The sequence below is a fragment of the Callospermophilus lateralis genome, chromosome 5 (genome assembly GCF_048772815.1).
Source record: "Callospermophilus lateralis isolate mCalLat2 chromosome 5, mCalLat2.hap1, whole genome shotgun sequence".
NCBI lineage: Eukaryota > Metazoa > Chordata > Mammalia > Rodentia > Sciuridae > Callospermophilus > Callospermophilus lateralis.
The window spans coordinates 14,963,873-14,983,976 of NC_135309.1; the positions used below are offsets into that span (position 1 = coordinate 14,963,873).

The 20,104-nt window shown below is 57.7% G+C and overlaps 1 protein-coding gene across 1 annotated transcript in view; it reads left to right on the top strand.

Moving 5' to 3' along the window:
• Sh3pxd2b (SH3 and PX domains 2B) overlaps nucleotides 1–20,104 on the top strand; it is a 76,198-nt gene that overhangs the window by 48,806 nt on the left and 7,288 nt on the right. Inside the window, exons 7-12 of the mRNA XM_076856340.2 lie at nucleotides 4,425–4,559; nucleotides 7,645–7,749; nucleotides 11,307–11,424; nucleotides 12,776–13,002; nucleotides 13,655–13,704; nucleotides 14,815–14,940. Of these exons, the coding sequence (XP_076712455.2) occupies nucleotides 4,425–4,559; nucleotides 7,645–7,749; nucleotides 11,307–11,424; nucleotides 12,776–13,002; nucleotides 13,655–13,704; nucleotides 14,815–14,940 (761 nt within the window). The remainder of the gene's footprint in view (nucleotides 1–4,424; nucleotides 4,560–7,644; nucleotides 7,750–11,306; nucleotides 11,425–12,775; nucleotides 13,003–13,654; nucleotides 13,705–14,814; nucleotides 14,941–20,104) is intronic.

Below are 20,104 nucleotides of genomic sequence, written 5' to 3' on the forward strand. Positions count from 1 at the left end.
GGACCGTGGCTCACGTGTATCCAGCGGTTCCCGTGCTCACTTCCCTTTCCCTGCAGTGACCTCTGCCCTTGCATAACAGTCTTCCCGTTTCTTGGACAACACAATTCTTCCACTAGAATCAGCCATGGGAAAGGAGAAGGCAGGGGCCCAGGGCAGGCGCTGAGTTCCCACAGGCCTGGGCTGAGTCAGAGTCGACAGCAGCAGCAGCCCTATTTTGTCTTCTCACCACCCAAGATCACTCCTGCCTCTGCAGAGGCTGACCCATGCCAGACCTGGAGCCAGTGCGTCTCCAACGCGTCCAGAATTCTAACCTCTTTAATTTCCTAGGACTCCAGGGAGGTAGAGGGGGTTGGTGGGGATGGTGATGGGGCATGGCACAAGCAGAGATCCCAGAAGTGAAACGGAGGACTTCTCTCCTGGGCCTCGGTTTCCACATGTATTATTACGGGACATAATAATACTGTTTCCTAGGATTCTTATAAAATTTACAATGTGCATACAGTACTTAGATTAGGATCATGTCCGGTGGATTTGTATTACTCCTGCTCTAACTGAAAGTGTGTGGATGCTCCTGCCCAGCATCAGCAGCGGTTCCAGATTCCGTGGCTCTGGTCAGTTGCCTCCTGGGTCTGGGGCCTGTGGTCAGCTTCAAGGGCTCCAGGCCATCACTGGAGGAAGGTTTGGGAGCCTCGCCTCTGGAGTGAACCCTGGCATCTGCTCAGCCAGTGTCCCACTTTCTTCCTGGTTTAATAGGCACTGGCCAGGGCTGTGGCATCCTGCTAAAGCTGCAAATAGCTCCCGAGCCCCAGGGATAATTACCTGTTTCTTAGAAAAGGGCAAAGAGGGGCTGCCACTCCTGGGCTGGTCACAGAGTTCCTGGCTTTGACTATGCGGAGACTTTCCTTGGAAGGAGCGGGTGGGAGGGAGGGAAGAGAGGAAAGAGACAGCTCTGGCTTTGTGAAAACCAAAGTGCCAGTTGGAACAGGCTTGATGAAGGGAATTGTCTGGAAAAGAGAGAGACGGCTCTAATTTGTGGTAACCTCTATTGACATCACTCACCTGCAGTGGGGGGGGTGGATTTATTTATAGTCCAGCTGGGTGGAAAATGGCACCTTTCTTCATTCACACCAAGAGCCCACGCTGGGCTCGACCTTATGTTTTATCTGACCTTTGAACACTGCCCTTATTTTAGAACCTGCTTTCTTGACTGAATTTTAAAGGATTTAAGATGAGCAGACTTAACTCTCTGAGACTTCTGAGCCAGCACCCTGAATTGGAGGAGGATTATCTTCTCAGCATTTCCCAGTCATGACTGGCTGGCTGGCTCTTGCAGACTTTGGCTAATGTGGTTTCGGATTCTGCTCATCCTGTAGGAAAAACAACTTCTCACCACCATTTAAAAGATCCTCTGATTGCTTAAGGGGTGTCTTTCTACTTGATTGTTCTATCCTTTACTTATTAAGTATTCTCTTGTTTATGGATTTTTCCAGCAAGCCTAGCAAAATAGTGAATTTCTGGAAGGAAAATCCCACTTTGCCTTTACTTATCATTTTAAAAACTCAACACATGTCATCACAAAGGAAAAAAAAATAGTCACTATACCATTTGAGAAAGATTTTTAGCACTTAATGATAAAAATCATCCTTCTACTGTCAGATCTCCTTCCTCTTGTCTTCTTCCCTCTGTTCTGTTTCCTGCTGGACCACGTGACATTTCTCGCCTGAGAATCCTCTGATTTCACACTTGGCATGTCCTGGAACTTAGCTGCCTATCCCAGTTTCAAGGTACTGCAATTATCATTCATTGTAGAGCTTGGCTGCAATGCCACACTCCACCAGGAGGTGTCTCCATGCAACACCTGAGTGACTTCTGGAGGTCAGTAGAAACCGTAAGACTCCTGATCTCAGGACCCTATGCTAGGAGCACAGTTGGCTTGGGAGCACTGTTGTCCTGGAGGCTAGAAGAAGTCAGCCCTTAGCCTGACCTCTGGAGAGGTGGCAGATGAGGAGAGGGCTGCCAGTAGTGAAGATGACCTTTGAGAGCCATAAGGAACTAAGGCTTGGCTTGACTGAACCCTGGGAACTCACAGGGAAGGACAGACAGCAGGCCTCAGGCCATCCTTCCTTCCCTGTCATCTTTTCTTTCCTCGCCCGCCTCCTGGCCATGCCCTCCCACACTGAAGAGCGTTAGAGCCAGGTGCACAGTCTGGCTTTGACAGTAGCCAGCTACATGACCCAAGTAACTCACATCATAACGCTGAGCCTCTGTTTTCTTGTGTGAAACACAGGGCTGGTGGCACCATCTTCCAGAGCAGCAGTGTCGGGACATCAGTGTGCAGGGTGCACCTGGGAGAGACGTTCTCTGAGGCTGCCCCGATCCCATCTTCTAACCCTCCATCTTGCATCTGCTCCCTGTCCTCCTTCCTCTATCCTGCTTTCTCCACCCAGGGTGCAGGTAGCAGGGTTCTCTCTGCCTCCATTTCCCAGGCAGTGGGGACAGTGGCTGGAACACGGTCACATATCCAAGAAGCAGCACCCTTTGCCAGAGGAGGCCCACACCAGACTTCACACCACACAGGGCTGACGGGGGCTCCCGCGCTCCTTCTGGGTGCCAGTGGTGTGCTGGCAAACACCCCGCCGCAGCTCTCCGTGGAGGAGCCCAGCTCTGCAGCCTCCGCCAGTTGCTGCCATAGCCAATTTCAAACTGCCAACAAGATGTCGCCCCCCCCCCAGAGTTGGAAAGAGACCCACAAAATCAGCTCAGGGTGTGTGACTCTCACAGCACTCCACTGCTGGGTGCATTTGGACAGGAAACAGGGATCCTGGATATCTACCTGATTTGTGGAGATTTATTTTGTTGATTTATGTTTACGTGGTGCTGAGGATGGAACCCAGCGCCTCACACATGTGAGGCAAGTGCTGAGCCACCGCCACAGCCCCCCTCCCCCACCATAGGAATATTTTAAATCTGAACTGTGGCCATGAATGTCCCACTGTCCTCCCCCAGAGCTGAGCCTGCTGCTCCAAGTCACACCACTGTCCCCTCTCTTTGGAGTCCCTGAACTCAGGTGTCCCTTCAGTTTAAATCGCCTATATCCTATGGTGTCTTTCCTGTGTTTATCGGCTCTGTCCTGGCGTGAAGCAGGGCTGCCCATTCCATTCCCTTCCCACTGCCACTGCCCTGGTCCAAAGCCACTGTCACCTCTTGCCTGACCTCTGTCTGGTCTCCATTGAATCCCCTGCTGTCTTTCTTGCCCGCCTGGGCTCCGCCCTCCACGAGGCAGCCAGCAGGTGCTTTCTGTCCTTCTCTTCTTACGACCCTCGATCCCCTTTCTCCTTCAAAGTGAAAAAAACAAAACCCTCTTAGCTTGGCCCTCCAAGGCCCTGTCCAAGCCGCCTACTGACCTCAGCTCTGCCGCGGGCCCCAGCCCCTGGCGCTCACCCCCTCGGTGCAGACTCCTGCGCTGCTCCTCCCTCTCCTCGCGGCTGGTCCTCCCCAGGCCTCCACTCTGTCACCTCCTTCAGATGCTCCTCTGACCACCCTTGGTACAGCATCGCCTTTCCCACTTGTCCCCTGCCTGGGTCCTGGCGGTTTCCAGCCATTCCTCTCCCTCGGGTCCTGCGTGTGTCTGTCTCTCGCCTACCTCATCCACTTTGGTACCCGTGGTGCCCAGTGGAGTATCTGGAACATCACGGGGACTTCACGAGCTAATAACAGATGAATAATTTGGGGCAGTCGGGTGTTGGGTGATGATGAACGGATGTTGGCTTGATGGCGGTGGGCGGCTAGGTGGTTGAAGGCATAGTGGCTGGCTGGATGGATAAGAATGAATGTGTCCTAGTCCATGTTCAGATGCTATAACAAAACCACAGACTGGGTTATTTATAGAGAAAATATATTTCCCAAGTTCTGGAGCCCAATATCACAGTCTAGCACCTGGTGGGGGCCTCATTGCCGCAACATAACATGGCGGAGGCATCGCATGGCAGAAAGAGAGTTGGCTGGTCCCCCGTCATTCACCTGGTGCCATGACAAATACCTCCGTCCATTCTAATTATCTGCTAAGGATCCACCTCCCGACACTGTCATAGTGGCCGTTACATTTCCATTTGACTTTTGGAGAGGGCATTTGAACCACTAGCAGTGAGCTCCTGCTGGGCTGTCAGCTTCTTGGTGGCAGGTACCATGTGTCAGTCACCTCGGGACCTCCAGGGCTTGTTCAGAATGGGCACTTGGTGACTTTTGGTGGCTGAGTGAGCAGATGGATAAAGGGATGCGTGGATGGGTGGCCCTGGAGAGGAGTCCTGTGACAACTCCCTTCTCCGTTTGGAACGTCCTATTGACCTGCCGACTCCCCTGGCTCCTGCTCCTTCACACTTGGGTGGTGGCCAGAAGTGACATCTGATTGCATTTCCTGTCCACAGGGGGAGACCTGACCTCGGTGGACCCCATGGTCCTGGAGCAGTATGTGGTGGTGGCCAACTACCAGAAGCAGGAGAGTTCAGAGATCAGCCTCAGTGTGGGGCAGGTGGTGGACATCATCGAGAAGAATGAGTCAGGTAGGGACATAGGCCAGCTCCTCCCACCCTGCACTGTCAGCGAGCCCCTTGGACTGAAAGTGCCTGGAAACTCAGGGACAAATCACCAGTGCAGGCCGGTGCATCTCCCCAGGTCCAACTGAGGCCTCCCAGGCCTAGGATTGATCATAAGGCTCAAGTAACCACTTGGCCACCACTTGCTAGCATCCCACTGGGTCAGGTGTCAGTGATTTGTCCTGAGGTTCACGTTCCTTGCACACTCCCGGTCCTCAGGCACAGGGAGACACAACTGGGCTTACACTGGAGATCTGCTCATTGATTCCTCCGTGGGAGTCCAGGAAGGGTCCAACACCTCTGGGCTCAGTGTCCCTCAGCATCGCTGCCCTCAGGGGATTGCGGGACACTTGGCTTGTGTTTCCTCCTGACTGCCACGTCTCACAGTTATCCGGCCTGCCTCATTCACCTGGCCATCAGGTTCCTCATCTGCAAAATACAGAAAATTCCCCCAGAGAGCCTCTGTGAGGATTCAGGGGATATGCAGACGGAGGGCCTGAGCCTGCGCCTGGCCCACAGTGGGTACTCCCAAAATGTCCGTGGCCTCAGGGCAGCCTTGCATCATGACGGCAAACAGCGGGAAGAAGGAAGGGGCCAGAGAGGCCTGTGTCCTCCCTGGGGGCCGTGGCAGACGGTGGCAGGGCTGATAATGTCATCAGGGGCCCGACTCTGTGATAACCCCGTGGGCAGCTGAGGTCCAAGGAGCAGGAGGAAGACATATGTGGCCAGCATCTGTGGGTCACGTTACCCTTAGTCACGTTGGGTGTGAGACCTCAGCTGCTCAATCTAGGAATTGTCCCTGCTCCAAAGAACGGGGGATGGCGATGTTCCTGGCATCCCCTAGATCACATTACCGCCAGCCACGGGACCACGTTTGCTGGCCAGACCTCCTGAATTACGCAACCCAGGAAGTGGCCATGAATGCAGGACCCAGGAACGCGCTGCTCCCAGCTCATCTCGGTTTCTCCTGAGACTTGCTCACAGTGCACGTCACTTCTGTGACCTCAGAAGGTGTGGGGATTTCTCCCACCAGCAAGCAAGCAAGCAGGCGGTCCTGCAGTGGACACCCACTGGGCGTCCTCTGACCCAGTTCATTCTGTCCACCCAGAGACCGTGTCAGATCCCGCAGGCTGTGGGCTCCGTCCCCGTGACTGCCCACCACATCTAGGGCCACGTTGTTTTGCCTGTGCATCCAACTGACAGCTACAGTCGGGGTCCCCGAGACCTCCTCCTGGGGTTGGACTGTTCTGCTCAAGTGGCTCACAGACTCAGGGACCCGCTTCACCGTCTATTATAAAGACCTCACAATGGGAAGAGGGGACTGGCCAGGCAAGGCAGTGGCAGGGCAGAGCTCGCAGGTCCTCTCCAGGGCACCGCCTTCCAGGAACCTCCAGGGGTTCACTAAGGGAGCTCCCCTGTCCCCTGGGGCCTTGGGGAGACTTCACTGTAAGCATGAATGAAACACGGTTGGCCCTGTTGGGATGGGACTGTGTGGAGGGGTCTGATTGACCTGTGGGGACCCCGCAGGCTCCCGGGTCAGAGTCTCCATGGCCGCCCTGTGTAGCCTTCCCCACTCCTGGCACAGGGCAGGACCCTTCCAAAGTGGGGCTGTCCTCACCTACCATTAGCGTAGGTCACAGAGCACATGGACAGTAGGAGGGACTGGTCAGTGGACAGTCCATGGGTGGTAGGAAGCAAGAGGGTGGAGAGAGGCCTCTGGGTCACCTGGGGCCCGATGGGCCAGCATCCTTCTGGACTGAACACTGGAAGTACCAAGGCCTGCGAAGCAACAGACCAGGAGCCACAGTGAGGACCAGGACCTGTCACCCCTGTCATCCCTGCATTATAGCCTGAAGAAGCCACGGCTCCAAGTGACCAGTCACTTACCCCGGCCTGATGCCGGGCAGCCTGGCCAGGTCCCAGACCCTTCCAGCTGCCCTCAGGCCTGTGACTCTGATTCCTGAGGCTGGACATGCATAGAATACGTGGGTGACCAGGACACGCCCTCGGGAGTTCAGCAGGACATGCTCACTGCCCTGGGCTACCTGCTCGAGTGAAGTCAGGAAGGGCGGCCTGCCGGGAACAGGAGCAGGGTCGGGATGGGGGTCGGTGTGTCCACAGGGGCCCCCACAGGGGTGGATGTTCAGTCCTCAAGCAGCCAGCATGGCAGGGGACTGGCTCAGCACCCCACAGGTTCCACATTCCACGGGTGCCCAAGACCCTTGGATAGAATGGTGTGGACTGGCATGTTACCTGGGCACGTCTTACTTTGCATTGTTCAGGGAACAACGGTGAAGGGAGCGGTCCTTACGGACCTATGGGGCCAGTGCCCAGGTGCCAGGGGACATGACCTATAGGGTCAGCACAGACACAGGCGTGTAGTTTTGATTCGGTGGTTGGTTGAATCTGTGGATGCAGAGTCAGCAGGTGCAGAGGCTGACTGTGTTCTGGGGTCAACGTGGACATCTTGGGAGGTCAGGCCCCTGCCAGCCCGTTCCTAGGGATGCCGGGTCTGGTGTGAGGCCTCTCCAGCAATGGCCCCGGCAGCTGGACATCCCTGACATGCACAAATGCAAAATCCAAGTCCCAGAGAAGCCAGTAACAGACGTTACTGTTTTTGTCGGTGAGCCGCTGACCTGGGCCGTCGTGTCCTTCCGGGATTCCTGGCTCTTCAGCCTCCCTGAGCCTTAACTAACACAGCAGCTGAGGCTCAGCGGCCTCCGTGCCCCTGGCCCACATCCTCAGATTCAGCCAATGTTCAGGGCAAAAAGGCATCGAAACTGACCACGTCCACACTGCTTCCTGTCACTATCCCTAAACAGTTCCTGGAGCCACTATTCACATAGCATTTGGGTCACGTGAGGTCTTGTAGGTCCTGCAGAGGTGATCTCAAGGGGACCAGGAGGTGATTGGTCATGTTGTTACTGCCCCGTCTTGTACAAGGGACTGGACGTCCTCTGGACCCTCGGGGTGCTGTGGCCAGTGCCCAGGTGCTGGGGGACGCCTATGATCCCGTTCTGAGCCCACTGACGTCTCTGCTCTCTGTCCCCAGGTTGGTGGTTCGTCAGCACGGCTGAGGAGCAAGGCTGGGTCCCCGCCACCTGCCTGGAGGGGCAGGACGCTGGGCAGGATGAGTTTTCCCTGCAGCCTGAAGAAGGTAGGGAGCCTGGGCAGCCGCTGCCCCGGATCACAGGAGGCCACGGGCTCGGCCCAAGGGCAGCCTGTGGATGAAGCCCGCTGTGGGGTGGGCGGGAGGCCGTCCGTCCTTTCTAGGGGCCTTTGAGAGCCCCTTCGGTGATCGTGGCCAAGCTGGGCCTGACGCCTTCATGGGCCCTCAGGAGGGCCCCAGCCTGATCCAGGTCCACCCCTCACAATGCCTCTGGGGTTCTGGTGGCCTGGACACTCGGATTCGAGATCTTTGACCCCGCCTGCTTAAAGAAGTCAGCTCTCTGCAGGTGTAAATGGCCCTGGCGGTGTCCATGCTCCGTCTCCCCGGCACCCTTCCCTACAGGGGTCCTGACACCTGTCACACTGCAAGGCTAAGGCTCCCTCTCCCCCAGAAGCTTCCTAAAGCCAAAGCCCCCTTCACCTGCATCAATAGACAGGTGCCGTGGAGCCAGGCGGACTGGACCTGAGTCTCAGCTGTGCCACACGCTCACTGAGTGGTCTTTAGACGGACATTTGACCTCTCTAAGCCTCAGCCTCCTCATCTGATAGTGGACAGAGTGATATCTATAACATGGAGGTTTTAAAAAATTAAAAGAAATGCTAAATGCAAAACACCGGGAACAGTAATCATGGGCAGGCCCTGGACCAGCTCCCTGTGCCTCAGCTGGTCCTGGACCCCGGGGAGGAAGCACAGAGCCACCTGAAGTCTATATGTATCAGAAGAGGGGGCAGGGCAGGAACAGTGCACACCTGTCACCCCTGCGACAGGAAGATCACAAGTTTGAGACCACCCTGGGCAACTTAGCGAGGCCATGTCTCAAAATAAAAAATAAAAAAGACTGGACTATAGCTCAGTGGTCACTGCCCCTGGGTTCCGTCCTCAGTATTGCCAAAAACAGGGTAAGAAAAAGGAGTGGTGCCCTCCACTCAGAGGTCAGCAAGAGGGGTTGCACGTGGCTTTCATGTAGTCGGACCGCAGCCAGCACGCCTCAGAGATGCTTTGCTCTGTGTCTCGGGGGCCCACCGAGTGGTAGGGGCCAGCCAGCTCAGGCTGAGGAAGGCGGTCCACTACATGGGACCTGGAGCCCCTTAGACAGTCCGTGATACGGCGTGTGCGTGCCTCTCCCCCACCTCACAGACGGGGAAAGGGTTCAGGGAGGTAGAGCACTTGCCCCAGGTCACACAGCTCGAGGGAGGCAGAGAGGCCATGTTCTCCCTCCTCTCCCACAAGGGTTTCCCTTGGTGCCATCTCCACTTGTGCTAGGGATAGAATCGTGTCCACTGGTCCCCTCTCCACTCAAGTTCAAGGTGATAAGCAGGTGCTCGGCCTCCCTGAGACTCCAGGGCTTCAGCGCTGACTCAGGATTCCTCTCGGGGAGCAGGGGCCTGTGCCCCCACAGGCCCCCTTGGCCCCCGGACACTTGGGTGCCTTCTTCTCACCTCTGTCTCTGCCCTCCCCTCCACATGCTGCCCGTCCAGTCTCCTGGAGGTACTGGTCTTTGCCCCGGCCCGTGGGCCGCCGCCGGACGCTGGGGGACTTATACTCCTCCAGCTGGCGCCAAGGTGCCTACCGCGGAGTTGTCTGCCCGTTGGGTGCCTGGACATCTGCATGAGCCTCTGCCCGGCACTGCCCGTGCCTGTTGCATGTGAGAAGCGCTGGTCTGTCCTCCTGTGTGTGTGTCGGCATGGGGGTCAGGGAGGGGGAGCCTGAGCCCTGTCAGCCCCGGGCCCAGAACTTTCCCAGCTTAAAAACCGTAACGCTGACCCCGTAGCCTGCTCCTGCCATCGAGCCTTCTGAGTTGGGTGGGCAGAAGCAAGGTCTATTCACTCATGTCCCTTGAAAGCCCAACGGAGGGCTAGCTTCAGGCATGGCTTTATCCAGGGGCTTGAGAATGTCCTCAGGACCTGCAACTTTTGCCACCTCTCTGCCCTGTTCTCTGCCTTGTTGGCCCCATTCTCTGTGGTGACAGTAGTTCTAGGCACCTTCAGGGACATCCACCAAAGATAGGGCTTCTCCTTCAACTCAAGCCGCGGGATTGGGTCCTGCTGACCCACCTGGGTCCCATGGCATCCCTGAACCAGTCACAGAAGTGGGAGGGTGCAGCACTGAGGCTGGCCGGGCTCACCTAGCCACTCCCTGCCCCAGGAGGTGGGAAGCCTGGCCTCCCCAGCCTCCCATGGGCAAAGGCTAGCAGACCACCAGGGGAGGGCACATGGATGCCAGACAGGCCACTTCAGCACCCATGACACTCCTACAGGACTTCACTGCACCTGTCTGGAATTGCTCGGCCAACGTGGTCCCAGAGAGGGCCTTGTGGGTGCTGGGGAATCCCGTGCCATGCAGCCACAGGGTGAGGGGACCCGGGAGGCCAGGGTCAAAGGGCTGACTGCGCCCACACTCAGGCCCACACAGCAGCTCTGCAGCCCAGACCAGGCAGAGCCTCTGTGCGGCCTTGAGCCCCTCTTCCGCTGACCATGGCCAGCGCCCAGCCTCGGCTTCCGTGGGCCTGGGAGCCGCTAACTGCTGAGGATCCGTGCAGACTGCTGCCCCCACAGAGCAGGTCACCAGCCAGGTCCTCACACAGACCCCAGCGCTCCCGCCTCCCTCTGCAGCAGGGGGTGGCCCCGATGGCTTGTAGCGTTTCCCAGTGTCACCGAGGCCCGCCAGCATTCAGCCTTGGCACCTGGCTCTGTCACCTGGTGACTGAACTGTAACCGGAGCCGGCAACCTCCCCTCTCCTTGCCAGGCCCCAGGATGGCATCCACATCTCTCCACTTCAGCCCCAGGGCTGGCCTTGCTCTCTGGAGCCCCTGCCTGGGTAGCAGTGAGCAGCACCCCAAAGCCTGGCCCCAGGCTGCCCGCTGCTGGGGACCCAGGGCCTCGAGCATCGTTAGTGAAAGGTCAAGACCTGCTGCCAGCTAGGGAATGGACGTGGCTGGCCTTCCCCACCTCGGGGGTTTTCAGCCTGAAACTTCTGCTGCCCAAGTCCAGCTCATCTCTGAATTCTCCCCTCTCCCAGGCCAGGAGCCCCGAGGGTGTAACTGGCCCTGTGTGAGCAAAGTGGCTCCAGCTGGCCTGGGGACTTGTCCAGTTACTGAGTGCTGGCTACTTTACCCGTGAGCAGCAATATCCCAGGCTCATGCCCAGTGCTAGGGGAGGGACTGGCCGGGGCGGACACAGCTCGGCTCCTGGGTTCAGAGTCTAGTGGAGCTCACAGACGCAGGACAGGACGCGCAGCGTGTGCGTGTTAGAAAGCCGTCCCTGGACGGGCCATCAGCCTGAGGACGGGGACACGGATGCCATGGGCTGGAATATTGCATGAGGTGGTCGAGGACACTGACCTTGAAGGACAGGCCTGGGAAGGGAGGGGGGAAGTGCTGCTGGTGCTTTCGAGGGACTGGACCTGCCCTGGGTCTTGGGTCCTGATGCTGCTGGCACCTTGGGAACCACAGCAGGTGAGGCCAAGTCTGCCTCCACGTCACCCCAGGGATCAGAGTCCTGGGACACTTAGTCTGTTTCTCAACCAATGTCTTTTCTCCCTGCAGAGGAGAAGTACACGGTCATCTACCCGTACACAGCCCGCGACCAGGATGAGATGAACCTGGAGAGAGGGGCCATGGTGGAAGTCATCCAGAAAAACCTGGAGGGCTGGTGGAAGATCAGGTACTGTCGCGGGCGGTTTCAGGTCATGCAGGCTCCAGCCTCCAGGTCTATAAGGGATTGCAGATGAGGGAAGTTTCTGTCTGGGCTTCTCGGTGCCATTGGCCTCCTTCCCTACCCACGTCCTTCCCTAAAAACCCTTAATAAGCAAAATTGCCTTCTCCAAACACATGGAGCCAGTCAGCGGGAGCCCTGTTAAGCAAGACTGGTCTCCATCTCCAGATGTTCTGTGATGAGTGACCGGAGGCTGAGGCTGCCCATGTGAGTAATCGCCCACTGCAGCTCCATTGAGACCATTTGGTGCAAACCCCGCACCACAGTCACCCTCCTCGGGCCTCTGGTTTCATTTATCCCCAGATTCAGCTGCAGGGCGGGAGGCTGCCCCCGGGCACTTCCTTAGCCTGCGGTGGAGCCGAACAAGCCCCGCAAGAGCAAGTGGGGACAGTCACCACAGAGCAGGGCGGCGAGGCTGCCAGAGTGCTGGAGGGACGTGGGGGGCGCTGGGGTGCAGTGAGGGGGGCTTCCCCACTCAGGGGCTTCCTGAAGGAGGGGACCTCAGAGCTGAGACACGAGGGAGTGAGGAGGACAGTGTCAGGACGTGTGGTCACGAGCCACACAGCAGGGTCGCAGGGACAGCGGAGACCACGGGGACACCAGGAGGAGCCCCCTGCAGCTTTCAGGGAGGTCCCATCCTCTGGTGGCACTGTGACCCTGACGTGGTAGTGGTGCGCTGTGCCTTGGCCATTCCTGTGAAAGTGCAGCACGGCCGTGGGCCTCCACGGTACTTGGCAAAGGTCACAGACACCTGTTGTGCTGGCCACCGTGTCCCTGTGCTCGATGCTCTCAGTGCCTCCACGCCAGCCTCGCTGAGCCCCAGGCACCTGTGTTTGCACCATCTCTGGAGTCCCCGTTTTCTCTTGCTGGTGGCCCTGGGAGCAGGGGGCTGCATGATGCGTGGCGGCTGCACCTCCTGGTGGCCTTCGCACAGCACTGGGGCCACTGGGCACATCCCCGGTTTGCCTCCTCCCCAGGAGGGTGGGAGAGGCTCTCGTGAGGAATGGAATCGAGCAGAACCAGGAAGGAGAGGGACAGGCAAGGATCACCAAGGGCAGGACGCGCCGGCGTTTAGGAGACTGCAGCCGGGCAGGGCAGTGGCCTGGAGGCTCCAGTGTGAGGCCATCAGAGGCCCCGTTGGAAGGGCCTGCAGTGCCTGGCAGAAGGCTCAGTGTCATCGGAAGGCCTGGCCCTGGGCAGCCCGGCCTGTTGTTCCTACCCACTGGGGCCTGAGCATGACTCTCAGCAGAAGCCTGGTGACCTCCCATTGGCCTGACCATCCCCTTCCTCCTCCTCCCAGGTACCAAGGCAAAGAGGGCTGGGCCCCCGCCTCCTACCTGAAGAAGACCAGCGGGGAGCCCTTGCCCCCGAAGCTGGGCCCCGGCTCGTCTGCCCCCTCGGGCGCCCTCGACCTGGATGGCGTCTCCCGGCAGCAGAGCGCAGTGGCCAGGGAGAAGGAGCTGCTCAACAATCAGAGGGATGGACGCACCGAAGGCCGCGCGGCGCCCGATGGCGATGTCCGGCAGAGTGAGTGACTTTCCCCCTGACCAGAGTGGTCTTCTTGTGGACCCTGAGTCCCAGAGCTGGGCAGCCTGGCTCCAGGGTAAGGCCCCCAAGCGCAGGTGTGTTCTGCTCTGCTCACCTGGGGCATCGCTCAGTCTGGGCTTCCCCTGGCCACGAGCAGCCAGGCCCAGCAACATCTGTTGCGTGCCCACCGCTGGCCAAGAGTCTTGGTGATGTTTACTTCCCCTGCCCAGGAGGTGCATGATGTGCCTGTTCCACAGGACACGGCCTCATGGTCCAGAGAGTCCAGTCGCCCATTTGTCCTATGCTGGAGGCCCTCGAGCCTTGAAGCCAGGTCGGGACCCTTCTCCACGTGGCTCTGAAGCCTGCACTTCTTGCCTTTGCTGGAAAGTAATCTGTTGCTTGAGGACATGCTCTGTCCCCTTTGGTTCCTGAGTGGAAAAGATCCAGGCAGTGCCACACTGACAGGGTCCCGAGCCACCCAGGGAAGAGCACAGACAGCCCTTCTCTCCCGGGAGGGTCTCAGCAGCAAGCTGACTGGTACGGAGCTTGCGCCCCACCCTCTACAGGACAGCTGGCCCCTCCTGGTGTCCACGCCAGGAACTTCACACACAGAGCTCTGCGCATGACGGAAATATGTCTCTTTTCTCCACAGGATCACCAAAGATGAGGCAGAGACCTCCTCCCCGCAGGGACATGACCATCGTAAGTGGACCCTGGTCTGTGGCCATCAGGGATGCCGCAGGTCCCCCAGGCCTTTGCCCTGTCCAGAGCTCTCTTCCTGCCCATGCAACAGCCTGGTGAAGCAGGCAGTGCAGATCACTGTCCCCTCTGCAGGTGGAAAGACGGGTCCAGGCAGGGAAGCCATCTGCCCAGGGTCCTCTGCCCCTGTGTCCTGCTCTCGCCCCACTTCTCCAGATCCTCTGCCCAGGCCCAGGCTGAGGAGGCGCAGGGATAGCATCTGTGGTGCCGTTCTGATGTCCTGCTCCACATCTGTGGCTCTCCAGCTGCCTTGTTAACAGGTGGAGCCTCCCTTCTCTGAATATCCAAAAATCAAACTTTTTAAGCACCAAGATGACACACTACAGAAAATTCCACACCTGACCTCACCTGCCGGGCTGCTTTCAAAACGCAGGCACACTAAAAATATTGTCTAACGCCATCGTCAGGCTCTGTGGATGCAAAACACGCATGAGAGAATTTCACGCTTGGACTTGGGTCCCCAAGACTTCCCGTTACGTGGTGCGGTGATCCCAACCCAAAGCTCTCCTGGGCCCACGCGTTTTGGACAGGGGTTGTCCCACCATGCCCTGAGCTGCTGCCCTGTTTTGGAAGGCCTGCTGTTCACTGAGCACCATGCACTTGCCACTCACTGTGGTGACCAGTGTGACCCTTGCAGCCGGCCACCAGGCTGAGACCTTCCATGCTCCCTCTGCCTGAGGCCAGACTGAGGCTGAGAGGGAGACCACGGCCCAGGGCCACACCCGTCACCAGTTTTTCCCACCCAGATAGCCTGGCCCGTGAGCCTGTTCTTCCTGGGCCCTGCGGCCACTTCACCTCAGACCTTGTCCCGCCCCATGCTTTCATGGTGCAGCCAGATGCCCTGTGTGTCCACTCATCTCGGAGGTTGGAGGGTCAGTGAGAGCTCACTGGCAGAGATGAGCCCAGACAGTGGTGTCCTCCATGTGTCCGTCAGAATTAAGTCGGTCCACCAGCACCTTCCATGGTGACCGCGTGTCCCGGGCCCTTCATCTCACTCGAGTGATGTTGTGGTGCTTGTTCCCCCTGGAATGAGCCCTGTATGTGTCCTCCCAGCCTCGGGGTCTCAACCTGCCCAAGCCGCCCGTCCCGCCCCACGTGGAGGAGGAGTACTACACCATCGCCGAGTTCCAGACCACCATCCCCGACGGCATCAGCTTCCAGGCCGGCCTAAAGGTCGAGGTGAGTCGGCCACTGGGGTCAGAGTCACTGCCTTATCGCACTCAAGAGAGTGCACCCAGAACACCCGGCACCCCCACCTGCAGCCCTGGCCGCCCACCCCGGCCTGCCGTCTGCAGATGGCCTGCCTGGACACTTCACACAGGTGGATGCGTGTGCCACGTGCTCTCAGAGGACCACTGAGCCACATCCTCAGCCCTATTTCATATTTTAGTTAGAGACAGGGTCTCACTGAGTTGCTTCACGCCTCACTGTTGCTGAGGCTGGCTTTGAACTTGAGATCCTCCTGTCTCAGCCACCCGAGCCTCTGGGATTATAGACGTGGGCCACCACACCTGGCCAAAGTAAAGATCCTTGATCCCTTCTGTGATTTCACTTGGCTCTTTCTTATTTGAGTCAAGAGATAGAGGGATTGAAATTGGAGGAATCCTGAGTTCTGTTTTAACAGAAAATCTGCCCCGATGTCATCATTAATCATGCACATGTGTACCTAGTGCCTCCATGTGAAATGTAAGGGACACCAAGATGTCATTTCCGTGGGACTTGGTGGGATGGGGCTGGGAGGGAACATAGTGTGGCTGGAGCTGAGTGTGAGGAAGCCGAGCAGCCTGAGGGTACCTCATGGACCTGCCCAGGGGGTTGGACATCGTGTTTGAAGAGGAAAGTGACCTATGATGGCAAACGGAAGCTGTGGCTTCCACTTGAAGGAGCAGGTGGTTGACAGTGTGTTTGTGACACAGGAAGGAAGTACCCAGTGGAGAGGTGGGAGCATCAGCCTGATCACAGGGGTGGGAAGCACCGGGAGGCGAAGGAATGGGGACACTGGTCGCAGGACACTCTAGGAGCTCGGCTTGGAGAAAGGCAGGAGAAGTCGGGGACAAAGGCAGGACAAGTTGAGCAAGTTGACACTGGCTTCTGAAAGCTCGGTTTTCAGCATACTGGGAGGGATTCTGCTTTGAGGTGCCAGTATGCTCAGGCAGCCCGAGCAGGGGTCCTCACCGTCACCGTCATCATGGCCACGGTCACCATCACCACACAGGTGCTGTAGGTCGCTTCAGACCTGGCTGGCAGAGGCGCCCGGAGTGGGCGGGGCCTTGTCTCTGCTTGTCGCCACCGTCCTCCAAGCCCAGTCCATCCACACTATCCACACAGGAGCAGGGAAGACGGCCCCAGCGCCCCGGCTCCAGCCTGTCCACTCAGCAAGCCCAGGGGTCCCTAGGGCCAGGGTTCCGGCCATTCCACTGGCCTTCCCACTCCTGGACCTTGGATAGGACAAGAAGCCCAGGGAACTCGAGGCTGCTGTCCCCAGAGGGAGGCTCAGCTCCAGGCACACAAGAGCAACAGAGGGCGCAGACCCAAGCGTCTCGTCTGCCCTCGCTGAGGCTGGTTGGGCCTCCGAGCAGACCACGCCTGTTCCCTCTGGCTCTCCTCCCCACCTTCACTGGCGCTGACCAGCGAGCGCCTCACGTACAGCCGTCCTCCCCAGCAAGCGCCCTCCAACCCAGCCTCGAGCCTCTGCCCTACTCCCCATGACATCAGGCCCCGCCAGAGGTGGCCTGAGGGACGTGGTGGGAAGGAGTGGTCTGAAGATGGTGGCTTAGGCAGAGCTCTTTCCTTCTGATAAATCCCACATGCTCTGTTCTCCCTTCCCATTTTTGCCTCCTGGTTCACTTCAGAATCACCGGAGTCTTCAAGATGTCTTCACGGAGCCACAGCTTCCTAGCAGTAGGGCTGCCGCAACAGCTGGGCTCCTCGTCCAGGCTTCCAGGGGTGTGGTTTACGGTGATGATGGTCACGGTGGTGGTGACAGTGATCAGGTGGGGGATGGTGTAGTGGTGGTGGTGATGATGATGGTCACGGTGGTGGTGACAGTGATGAGGTGGAGGGATGGTGTAGTGGTGGTGGTGATGATGATGGTCACGGTGGTGGTGACAGTGATGAGGTGGAGGGATGGTGTAGTGGTGGTGGTGATGATGATGGTCACGGTGGTGGTGACAGTGATGAGGTGGAGGGATGGTGTAGTGGTGGTGGTGATGATGATGGTCACGGTGGTGGTGACAGTGATGAGGTGGAGGGATGGTGTAGTGGTGGTGGTGATGATGATGGTCACGGTGGTGGTGACAGTGATGAGGTGGAGGGATGGTGTAGTGGTGGTGGTGATGATGTTGATGGCCATGGTGGTGGTGACAGTGATCAGGTGGGGGATGGTGTAGTGGTGGTGATGATGATGATGGTCACGGTGGTGGTGACAGTGATGAGGTGGAGGGATGGTGTAGTGGTGGTGGTGATGATGATGGTCACGGTGGTGGTGACAGTGATGAGGTGGAGGGATGGTGTAGTGGTGGTGGTGATGATGTTGATGGCCATGGTGGTGGTGACAGTGATGAGGTAGGGGGATGGTGTAGTGGTGGTGGTGATGATGTTGATGGCCATGGTGGTGGTGACAGTGATCAGGTGGGGGATGGTGTAGTGGTGGTGATGATGATGATGGTCATGGTGGTGGTGACAGTGATGAGGTGGAGGGATGGTGTAGTGGTGGTGGTGATGATGATGGTCACGGTGGTGGTGACAGTGATGAGGTGGAGGGATGGTGTAGTGGTGGTGGTGATGATGATGGTCACGGTGGTGGTGACAGTGATGAGGTGGAGGGATGGTGTAGTGGTGGTGGTGATGATGTTGATGGCCATGGTGGTGGTGACAGTGATGAGGTAGGGGGATGGTGTAGTGGTGGTGGTGATGATGTTGATGGCCATGGTGGTGGTGACAGTGATCAGGTGGGGGATGGTGTAGTGGTGGTGATGATGATGATGGTCGTGGTGGTGGTGACAGTGATGAGGTAGGGGGATGGTGTAGTGGTGGTGGTGATGATGATGGTCACGGTGGTGGTGACAGTGATGAGGTGGAGGGATGGTGTAGTGGTGGTGGTGATGATGATGGTCACGGTGGTGGTGACAGTGATGAGGTGGAGGGATGGTGTAGTGGTGGTGGTGATGATGATGGTCACGGTGGTGGTGACAGTGATGAGGTGGAGGGATGGTGTAGTGGTGGTGGTGATGATGATGGTCACGGTGGAGGGATGGTGTAGTGGTGGTGGTGATGATGATGGTCACGGTGGTGGTGACAGTGATGAGGTGGAGGGATGGTGTAGTGGTGGTGGTGATGATGATGGTCACGGTGGTGGTGACAGTGATGAGGTGGAGGGATGGTGTAGTGGTGGTGGTGATGATGATGGTCACGGTGGTGGTGACAGTGATGAGGTGGAGGGATGGTGTAGTGGTGGTGGTGATGATGATGGTCACGGTGGTGGTGACAGTGATGAGGTGGAGGGATGGTGTAGTGGTGGTGGTGATGATGATGGTCACGGTGGTGGTGACAGTGATGAGGTGGAGGGATGGTGTAGTGGTGGTGGTGATGATGATGGTCACGGTGGTGGTGACAGTGATGAGGTGGAGGGATGGTGTAGTGGTGGTGGTGATGATGATGGTCACGGTGGTGGTGACAGTGATGAGGTGGAGGGATGGTGTAGTGGTGGTGGTGATGATGATGGTCACGGTGGTGGTGACAGTGATGAGGTGGAGGGATGGTGTAGTGGTGGTGGTGATGATGATGGTCACGGTGGTGGTGACAGTGATGAGGTGGAGGGATGGTGTAGTGGTGGTGGTGATGATGATGGTCGTGGTGGTGGTGACAGTGATGAGGTAGGGGGATGGTGTAGTGGTGGTGGTGATGATGATGGTCATGGTGGTGGTGACAGTGATGAGGTGGAGGGATGGTGTAGTGGTGGTGGTGATGATGATGGTCACGGTGGTGGTGACAGTGATGAGGTGGAGGGATGGTGTAGTGGTGGTGGTGATGATGATGGTCATGGTGGTGGTGACAGTGATGAGGTGGAGGGATGGTGTAGTGGTGGTGGTGATGATGATGGTCATGGTGGTGGTGATGTTGATGATGGTGATGGTGATAGTGCTAGTGATGTTAATGATGGTTATAATCCTAACAATGGTGGTGATGGTGATGTGGTGGTAGTGATGATGGTCATGGTGGTGGTGGTGACAATGATGAGGTGGTGGTGGTGGTAGGGATGATGTCAGTGGTGGTGATGATGATGTTGATGTTGGTGATGGTGATGGTCACAGTGACGGTGACAGTGATAACAGTGGTGATGATGGTGGTGGTGATGATGGTGGCGATGACGATGTTGGTGGTGGTGATAATAACAATGGTGGTGGTGGTGGTGGTGACAGTGGTGGTTATGGTGATGACTGCAGTAGTGATGACGATCATGACAGTGACGGTGGTGACGATGTGATGATGATACACATGCCTCTTCAGTGCATGTATCTTGTCAACTGACTTGACAATGAACCTTTACAGAAGTCCTGCGAGGTCATAATCATCAGCCCCTTTTACAGATGAGCCTCAGAGGAGCTGGGTAAATGGATCCCCAAGGTTACCCAGCTAGTAAGTGGCGGAGCCTGGGTTGGAACCAGGTCTCTGGGCCACAGTCCTGTGCGCAGAGCAGAAGCGTAACAGATCCTCCTTGGTGCACAGTCTGCGGTCCTGTTTCTGCTGCCTCGGGTGTGGGACTTGATCTTGGCACTGTGGGTTCACGCGAGTGCTGATGAGGACCCTGTGCCCAGCACTGCCCTCGTGGTCAGCGCTCACAACGCTCATCCTGTGCTGCACAGAGCAGGGCCTCGCTCCCTGTGCTTGTCCAGTGCCGCCTGCTTTTTCCCAAGGACCTCCGCTCCAACTGAAGGACGGACCACACTGGCTGCCAGCACTTGCCGGGCGCCTGCCTGCGGTGCTGGTGCGGCTGTGAGTGGAGTTCCCAGGTGGATGTTGCTGTTTTCATCATTATCCCGGCTCGGGTTGGAATCTGGGGCGTGAGGCTTGCCCAGGCCATTTGGGAAGCAGGCCATGAGCTAAAACTGACCTCAGGACTGCAGGCAGGCCCAGCCTCCTGGCTCTGTCTGTTGGTGCCATCCCTTTCCAGCCAGGCCTCTGCACAGCAGCAGCAGAACCATGGCCACAGTCCTCTGCCCCCGGCAGCCTCTCACCCAGGCCTGGCTCCTCCACAGGGTCTGGCTCTGGAGCCCGCCTGCCTGCCTGCTCAATAGGACAACAGTCCCCGTCTCACAGGGAGCTGAACGCATAGTCAGACCTC